Source organism: Octopus bimaculoides, chromosome 4 (assembly GCF_001194135.2).
Source record: "Octopus bimaculoides isolate UCB-OBI-ISO-001 chromosome 4, ASM119413v2, whole genome shotgun sequence".
Classification (NCBI taxonomy): Eukaryota; Metazoa; Mollusca; class Cephalopoda; order Octopoda; family Octopodidae; genus Octopus; species Octopus bimaculoides.
The window spans coordinates 97,278,841-97,288,838 of NC_068984.1; the positions used below are offsets into that span (position 1 = coordinate 97,278,841).

Genomic DNA, 9,998 nt, shown 5'->3' on the forward strand with positions numbered 1-9,998 from the left:
ATATGGTTTCTTCATTTTGTTCACAAATTTTGCACTTATCACTTTCTGCTGTGTTGTCTATTTTATATTTGATGTAATTAGTTCTTAATGCTTGCTCTTGGGCAGCACAAATTAGAGCCTCCGTTTCCGGTTTTAAGTCACTTTTAGTCATCCATAGCCATCTTTTTCTCTGTCTGTTTTATCTGCAACATCCCTATGAAATTGTCCATGCATTATCATCATCATCATTATCATCATCATCATTATCATCATCATCATCATCATCATCATTATCATCATCATCATCATCATCATTGAGTGACAGAGCAGTGCATGCCATCAAATTGATAGGCAAAATATTTTATATATTTAGTCTCGATCGTCTACGTCTTGAGTTCAAATCCCTATGGGATAGAGCTTACCTTTTATCCTTCCCGTATCGATTAATTCTACTACATCCTTTCCTTCTACCTGTAACCGGCTCAGCATCATGGCTGCGACGTCTTGATACAGTATTTAACTTACCGTGTGCTATTGACTACGAACTGGTATTATCTTTCTTGTGTCTATGAACTTCTCATTTCGATGGCTATAGACTCTTTCCTTGTCTCCTTCTTCATTGCAATCCTTATATGTTCTATGATAACAATTTTTGATATATTTACTTTATTACACAGGTCCATTTGCAGGCCTTCTGGTCAAGAGGCTCCACTCACGTCCAGTTGCAATATTTGGCTCAGTTATATCAGTCATAGGCTTATTTACAAGTTCCTATGCCAACACTCTCCCACAACTCTACGTGCTGTATAGTGTATTAGCAGGTAAATATACAATTTATTCCACATCTTACCATTATGGTTTCTGAAGCCTGACAAAGGATGTATGTTCCAAGTAAGAACCACTATTACGATTCTCCGTTGATATTTTTTCCAATTAACTCACTAATACTCCTTTTCCCTTTATAAGTCATAAGAAAGAAATATTGATGCATAAGAAAAGAAAAGAAAAACGCTGCAGTTTTATTGAGCAACATAAGGCAACTAATGGCTAATCGTACCAATTTTGAAACGCCATGGCCGATTTTAGCATTTAGAAAAAAATAAGAAAATGGAAACATTTTTTGTAGCCCTTTATAATGATGAGAAATTCCAAGTGCTATCTAAAACATCAGACATTTTCAATATATAAGAAACGAGTTAATTAGCAAGAACTTCTGTAGTAAATAAGAGAATAAATTACAATGAACAATCGAGAAAAATTACACTGGGACGTTGTCTGCACGAAACTCAATAGTGATAACTTAATATTTAATGTAATGAGGAAAAGTTTTTCAATGAATTAAAAATTATCTTTGTAGTGAAGTTGAAAAGAGACAGTCTCAATGATTAATTTCAATTAAATCTAATCAAAGTAAAGAGAAAAATGCAAAGTTTTAATTATAATTCCACATGCAGTACATAAACGTAAACATTAAATTGAAGACAAATATTGATTTAATCTGATCCGTCACAAGTTGTTACTCGATTCACAAATATGCTGCTAAATATGTTAGAGAAACACCGCAGTTCTCTCAAGTTATATAAGACAACTATAGGCAAGTCATACCAATTGTAAAATATTTTGATCGATTTTAGTTTTTAATAGTAAAAAAATTAGCGGAAAAACTCTTTGTAACTTCTGCAAGGAGGAAAAATTCCATATCCTATCTAAGATATCAAACATTTTAAATCAATAAACATGATATCAATCATAGTCACGCCGCAGCTATTCTAGATGTAAGTTACTGGAAGTCCACGTCGCGCTTTCCTACTACTGCCGTATCGCTAGACTTACTGGAATTACTATTACCAGCCAGGTCTATCTGAATAATATCTTCAACCATGAAACTTTAAGTAGCATGCTGTAAAGTGACTGGACCTAATACAAGCAATTCATTTTACTCTTTCCGAAGAACCAAGCTCTCTATTTAAGCTTGTTTCTAAAGCTAGGTAGCATTATTTGTAAATCTATCTATCTATCTGTCTGTCTGTTTGTCTATCAACCTACCCGTCCGTCTGTCTGTCTGTCTGTCTGTCTGTCTGTCTGTCTGTCTGTCTGCAAATAGATAGATAGATAGCTAGATAACATTCATAATAATATCAATTTCTGTTATTTTTCCTTAGGAATTGGTTTCGGTTGCTTGAATCTGACGGCCATTCTATGTGTGACGGAACATTTCCAGGAAAAGCAAGGTCTTGCCTGTGCAATATCATCGAGTGGTTGTGGAGTGGGAAATATCATATTTCCTATTATAATCAGCGAGCTGATAGCTTCGGTTGGCTGGCGACCATCAATGCAGTTCCTTTCTGGTATTCAACTAGTTACTGGTCTTTGTTCACTTTTGATGTTCCCCAAAAGAAATAAATTCTTTCCTTGTTGCCAATTTCGGAATAAGTCGACTAAAAGAAGATCAATCTCGTTTAATGTCAATATTTACCCTAATATTTCGGCAGTTCTGAAAGATTTATGGCTGGATGGTTTGATCGATATGAAATCAAGTTTTTACAGTAAAACGAAACGAGACTCTAGCGTAAATTACATTCAGTTTCATTCCTCATCAATAAATGTTATTAAAGACTCAGGAGATTTTCAAACAGGAACGAAGAGACACATGTGTACTGATGAGCAATATTCCAGTACACAATCTAATTCTATCTCAACTGTTGATAGATATTCTTTAGAATATCACCAAAACTTTTGTGCAAACGTCATGGAAGGAAATCATTTGGTGGAAAAATCTTCAAAAAATGGAGAGCAAAGTTTTACGGGAAAGATTCATAGATGTTGGAACTGTATAAAAAATTATCTCCGTGATATTAATATCTTCAAAAATACAAAATATCTAGTGCTTTTCTGCTCCTGTTTGCTGTCAGCTACTGGCGCTGGAGTTCCTGTTATTATCATATCGGACTATGCTGAGTCATTTGGTACAACCACAAAGAAAGCCGCCATTTTAGTGTCTGTAATCGGAGTCACTGGATTTGTCGGTCGTCTACTAGCTGGAGCAGCGTCGTGTTATTCAAAATTGAACATCTTAATGCTCTACACCGTGGCCATGTTACTGAGCGGCGTGTCAACTCTTCTTATTCCATTGCTGCAACGCTTCTGGTTCTGCATGCTATTCTCTGCCTTTTTTGGACTTTTCTATGGAATAACAGCTGGATTAGACCCGTCCATATTGGCTTATATTGCAGGCAAAGATAATATAGCTGTATCGTTCGGGTTTTTCACACTGGCACTTGGAGTCGGTAGCACTGCCAGTGCTTCTCTTGCAGGTAAGGCAACACACCATATTCAAGTAAACTCTCTCTCTCTCTCTCTCTCAGGCACACATATACACTCATGCAATTTTATTAAACTTGGTAAAGTTATAACCGCTAAAAAAGGGTTTGACGTATAAAGCGTTGCGACTTCTGCTTTGTTGGACCTCGCCCATCATCGCTAGAGTGAAAAACTTTCAGCTTCTCTCAGGATCAGTTACTATCTGAAATAGATTATCTGATGTTGTAGATTGAAAATTATTATATAATAGTTCAGCAATGTATAATTTTAAATTCAAATTCGTGTACAACTTTATCAGTTTGCTTTGAGTTGCTTGGTATTCTGTATTAGATGTAAATTATTTCGTGAATATATAACGAGTTACTCATATAAAAAAATAAAATTACTTTGAATTCTGAGAGTACTCTACTTTCGGTTCGAAAATAGTCTTGCTCCGTCTTGTCGAATCTCTCAGATATACGTGTATAATATGTGTGTATTAAGGTGTATGTATGATGTTTAGTATGTGTCTTCTCTCCCTGCAATATATAAAATTTGGATCTCAAATGGCAAGTACTGTATATATTATCTCATTGTCATAACATCTTTTAAAAATTGTTATCTCCCTTGGATAAAGACTGCTATCTTACGTTTTCATAGAATCGTATCCCACTGGGGAGCCGGAGATGGAATCATCCATACTGGTGGTGCAGGATAGAAGATCTTTTTATAACACAGGCGGTAGTAAAGGTCAATTTGAAAACCTTCTGTTCTGAAAAAGAGGAACAGAAAAAAAAAAGAGACATACAACAGCAGGGAAGTAACAGCAGTAGCAACAATAACAACAGACCCAGGGGGCAAGACTTTTGCTGTTATTGATTTTTTTCGAGATTGTCAGCAACCGTAGCTTCAGGAATGGTCGGAGCAGAAGTAAACGAAATCACCTCATCCTTATTGCTAGAAGTACCAAGGGCCAACGTCGACTTCGAAACCGAAGAGTTTCCCTTCAGCAGAGAACTGACATGAGACAACGTATTTCAAGACTTCCTCCATCTTTGATAAGAGAGGTTGCTCAGTGTGAGAAAATGTAATTATCAGAAGGCATTTTTGGGGTTTACTTTATTTAAAGGGAGAATAACACGGTGTAACAAATAAATAAAGGTAATTATGATTTTAACTCGTGTATAAGGATGTGTACGACGATAGGAATAACAATCTACTGGAGTGATGCTGGCAGAGAAAAGAGTTAGCTCACCAATAAGCAGTAAAAATCAATGCGTTGTGTGAAAGAGAAAATACAATAAGTTGTTTCCAAGTGAATGTATAAGTAACCAATCAGCGTCTTATTCCGTGTGACCGAAGTCACCGGACAGTTGATAATCACGTATTAAGCATCCAGCTTCTAGACAGCTACTGAAAGTTTTGTAGACGCATTACCCCACTTCCTTCATAGTGGAGCAAACAAGCTGGCCAGATATAGAGAGCGTTACACAACATTAAGTTTCAGACACGTGACCTCATCTCTTTCTCTTTTCTGCACTGACACGCAGGCTATGAGGACGCAACTTGACTGGTACTATCTTATGCCACAGGCCAGCTTGCAGATAGGAGCATAGCACGGAAGACCATGGCCATTACACATAAACCATCTTATTTATCATTACATTGTGTATATACGTGTAGCCACAATAAACATGTTTAAAGTTACAACCTTGCTTGTGTATGTTTTTCATCTGGGTTTACTACCAGCGAGATTACAGCCGTCTGAAAATCATATTAGGTGGCACAACGACGACCTGCACCATCTAAAATGGTGACCCGACGGGAACACAGACTTCTAAAGTTTTTTTAAGTTTCCGCGCCCTTCGGCTGGGCGGAAGTCGTCGTGTGTATTCCTCCGCTGCTAGCATTTAAAGGGCAAAGGAACGCAGTACTATTGTGTTGTTACGTAGGGGTGAAATAGTTCGACTGCCTTCCACAATCCTCTTTAGCTGCGATGTGGGAGAGGACAGAGACTGGAGAAAGGCGATTAATCTTTTCTCCCACACGCTCCCAAGGCATTTTTGTACTTCATTCCCAGGGGGAATTTTTCCACCCGCCGGAGCTTGACTCCGATGCAGCGGTATGTTACCGTGCATCTTGCGATATTTTCTATCACCTTGGATGGAGGGTTTAGAGCTACCCTTCTCTCATCTCTTTTACAATTTTCCTTGCCAATGTTAATTCTTCTTCCATATTTCCCACCGCTAACGCAAAAGACACAGAGGCGATATTTGCGTTTTTATGATTAATTTCTTTCGTATTGTTGTTGCAGTTATTGTTGTTGTTATTGTGGCTACTGTTACTGCTGCTGCTGTTGTTGTTCTCGTTGTTGACATCGAAAGTTTTGACGTTGCTTAAAGACGAAACATTTTTCGCCTCGGTGGCGTCATTAAGTTTAGGCCATTCGATATTTATATATTCTCAATTCTTTCTTCGTTCTCAATATTTCTCGACAAGGAGCCCGTTCCTTTGTCGAACATTATGATGGCTTCTTTATCAGCCAAAGATTTAGCAATAGAAAGAGATAGATTAGAGGGAGAACTAGTTAGCAAACTAGAAGAAGCTATTAGTAAAAGCATCGCGACCGACGTGATAGCGGCGAGAATGGCTCTTGACCATTTCTTTGGGGTGAAACACGATGGATGCGTAGTCAGAGCTAAAGAACAAAAGCCATCCTATGGACCCAAACGGTAGAGACGCGACGTGGAAACAAAACCACGATCAAGTCTTTGACGGATCAGGACGGACGTGTGCTACTCGGTTCTGAGCAGATGTGTGTGGCTTTCCAGCAGCACTTTGCGAGGCTGTTTGGGGAGGATGATGGGTCGACGACGGTAGCGAACTTTACGTCATACCTAAACGGTTTATCACGGCTCTCGGTGATGGACCTGAGATTCTGCGAAAAGCCGGTTACTGCCTCTGAAATACGGGAAGCAATGAGCGATTGCACAAGTCATTGCCATTAGTTGTGTTGTACATTGAAGATATCGTGTGCATCGGAAATTTGAACTCTGTATCAAGCCATAAGGACCTCCGCCAGACAATACCTTACGCAGTATGCGTGCAGTTCCAAGTAAAGCCAATTTTTGCTATACACCAAGGTTGTAGGATATTTCTAAAGTGTCCAAATATTTCTTCAGGTTGGGTAGTATTGAACAACGTTTATGCTTGACTCCCGCAGCTGGCACATGTTGGCGCGATATTTGTCAGCCTTTGCTCTTTCTTTCACGATATGTTGATCTGGCACTGCCATGTCGACTATTAGGCACTTTTGCTTGTCCCTTCTAAAGGCTACTTATATCGGGCCTTCGATGCTCTATTATCATCATCATCATCATCATCATCATCATCATTAAGGCGGCGAGCTGAAAGAATCGTTAGTATGCTAGATGAAACGCTTACTGGTATTTCGCCCGTCGCTACATTCTGAGTTCAAATTCCGCCGAGGTCGACTTTGCCTTTCATCCTTTCGGGATCGATAATTTAGGTACCAGTTACGCACTAGGGTCGATGTAATCGACTAGTCCCCTCCCCCAAAATTTCAGGCCTTGTGCCTTCAATAGAAAGGATTATTATTATTATTATTATTATTATTATTATTATGGAGACGAGTTGGCAGAATTGTTAGAGTGTCGGAATATATGCTATGAGTTCTGATGACGTCAAGGGTAACTGTGCTTTTCATTCCTCAGTGGTCGATAAAATAGAGTTAGTCAAGTACTGGAGTCGATGATATCGTTTTAACTCCACCATCAAATATACTGGACTTGAGTTTTATGGCCGTATTTGTGTTGTTAAATAGTTTTCGATGGTTTGCTGCGCGTCGCGTTCATTTAGTCCGGCGTTCTAACGATTCTACCAAATCGCCGCCTTAGTATTGCTATTAATTTTCATACAATTTCACTAATCAAGAATATTTGCATTTACAACTATTCGACAATTGAATAAATAGAACAGCTTTCACGTTATATCGAATGGAATAAATACAAGTTTTCACTGCATAATATTCTAAATAGCAATCCGAGAGCAGTTTATAATTATGAGAAAAGAATTAACTTTTTTTTCAGCATATAAAACGCACATTTTTATATTTTAAAATGCATAAGAAAATTGCTCTGCGTGTGGCACATTACAGATGAGAGACCGAGTATTGTGGGCTAGGGAGTCGGATAAGCATGAGTGCTAGACACAATAAATATTGCTAATAATATTGGATTCAAATTTTAACACAAGGTCAGCAATTTCGGGGGAGGAGTTAGTCATTTACATTGATCCCAGTGATCAACTGGAACTTATTTTATCGACCTTGAAAGGACGAAAGGCAAAGTCGACCTCGGTGGAATTTGAACCCAGAACGTAAAGATGGACGAAATACCGCTAAGATCCTGGAGCTTGCGTAAGAGTCTCCCAAAACAGCAACCAAAGACGAATATCCATGCCAAAAAAAGGTTTGCTTTGTGTTTGGTGGGACCATAGAAGCATTCTTTATTATGAGCTTCTCTCACAAAACCGGACCAATAATTCTGATGTGTAGTGTCGTCAGCTGACTAATCTGAACCAAGAAAAAAAAAATCAAAGAATTGAGGACGGAGATTGCCAACAGGAAAGGGGTCGTGTTCCAACAAGACAATGCCCGACCACATATGTCTTTGGCTACCCGAACAGAGTTGCATGAACTTGGCTGGAATCTCTTACCTCATCCACCATATTTTCCTGATATTATGCCATTCAACTACCACTTGTTTTTGTCTCTACAGAACTCATTGCAAGGAAGAATATTTAACGATTTAGATGGAGCCAAAATTTTATGCTGATGGAATATTTAAATTATCTGGATAGATGGCCAAAGGTCATTAATAATAATGGAAATTATTGCATTGAATAAAATTTATTGAAAGGCCAATTATTTATATCCCTTTTTGCATATTAAAAAGCGCTCAGAACCTTCCAGACAACCTAATACAAAAGAATTGCTTACCGTGCATTGGTAGTTATATGGAGAGATCACATCATCTCCTTAAACCTCCTTCCCTAGCATACATAACCTACAGTTGATATGAGTTTTATATTATTTAAATGATTGACTTACCTTTAAGAAACATTTTATAATTATCTAAATCAAAATTCCCTTAAAAAGATGAAAGAGATGTTAAGTGTTCGTCCGCCTACCAGTTATTTGCAATGAGTGGATGACAACAAAACCATGGCGATGGTCATTACAACGGTAGTCGATTGCAGTAAGACAAAGCATCATAGCCAAAAATACGCGTTTTACATCCTGCAGTTCTCTTGGTCGAAATATAAACTAGGAATTTCTAAGATGAACAACTATACAACTGTTCAGAAGATAAAATGAAATACGATTGTTATATAACGCAGTTTATATATAAATTCATAGTTTCATATTTTATCCTATTGTACAGCATTGTATTTACATGCATAGAATCATACATTTCCCCCTATAAAACAACCTTACAATATCTTTCGATAAGTGTATGATAATGCATACTAAATTTGTTTTTTCTTCACATGATATACTTGTAAAATAAGGATGTACTTTATGCGAGAGTGCTGTAAGAGAATGCTTTATCACAAAGATGATTGATTTAGTTCCGAACTGAACTCCAGGCTGTTCTGAGCGGAAGAAATTCAAAAAGTGAGAACACTTATCATGGAACTGAGCGGCACAGTTGCGTATAACGCCAGAAGTTGTTCTGTCCAACGTTTTCAAAATCCAGTTTTTATAACGCCCAACGGAGTTTCCAGAAAGTTCGATCAAGCTGTTTGGCGGGAGGGAAGATTTCAGCTCACTAGTTTACACAACAATCAATCTGATTTACTAAGACATATTTAAGTATGCGTCGATTCTTTTATGGTGACACAATTTTTCATAACTGGCCTTGCCTTTTATGGTAGTATGGGAGGCTGTGGTCCTGAACTGGGGAATCTGTCTAAATAAGATATAGTAATAATAATAATTGTTGTTAATACTATCTTTTTATTTCATTCTAGGTTTGTTACGAGACCTGACTGGACACTATAGGGGTTCATTTTATTTGGCTGGAGTATTTTTGTGCGTTTCAGCCTTGTGTGTATTGCCATTGGCGATATTGTCGCGACTAAGACAACGAGAGCTGAAAGATGTCCCTCCATGTAGCTGTATCATGTTAACAAGATATCACGTAATACACTGACACATGTAGAACTATAAACATAAGGCAATTATAAATATGAACATTTGCATTTAATTGAACATTATTTCTTACATTCGGACAATTACATACATTTCACATCGTCGATATTGAAAGATGAAAGACGTATACAATCCAAGCGGGATTTGGATCCGTAAAACTAATAAAATATTTTATCTTATCAAATTTCACATTGATTTCTGCTTTTCTTTTCTTTCTTGTTTTTAACTGAGTTTAAGAGACTAATTGGATAAAGTTAAGACTTTAAAGATATATTTTCTTTATGGAGTGTTGGTTTATGTACTTACACAAAGGGTTTCCTTTTTTTAATAATGCTGTCCTCCCAACTTCTAATATCAACTATTACACAACACAGGTTCAGCTCGAATAACCCTGCAGTTAATTATATCTGTTTGAAGCCAACCAGAAATGTTTCAGAGCAACTACTTTCAGTCTTGTCTTCTAATTTTTTCTCAGACTCAAAGT

At 37.5% G+C, this 9,998-nt stretch overlaps 1 protein-coding gene across 1 annotated transcript in view; it reads left to right on the top strand.

Moving 5' to 3' along the window:
* The window catches only part of LOC106876834 (monocarboxylate transporter 9), a 36,364-nt gene extending 26,661 nt beyond the window's left edge, over nt 1–9,703 (top strand). Inside the window, exons 3-5 of the mRNA XM_014925548.2 lie at nt 657–800; nt 2,142–3,293; nt 9,334–9,703. Coding sequence (XP_014781034.1) covers nt 657–800; nt 2,142–3,293; nt 9,334–9,515 — 1,478 coding nt within the window. The 3' untranslated portion in view covers nt 9,516–9,703. The remainder of the gene's footprint in view (nt 1–656; nt 801–2,141; nt 3,294–9,333) is intronic.
* The last annotated feature ends 295 nt before the right edge of the window (nt 9,704–9,998 follow it).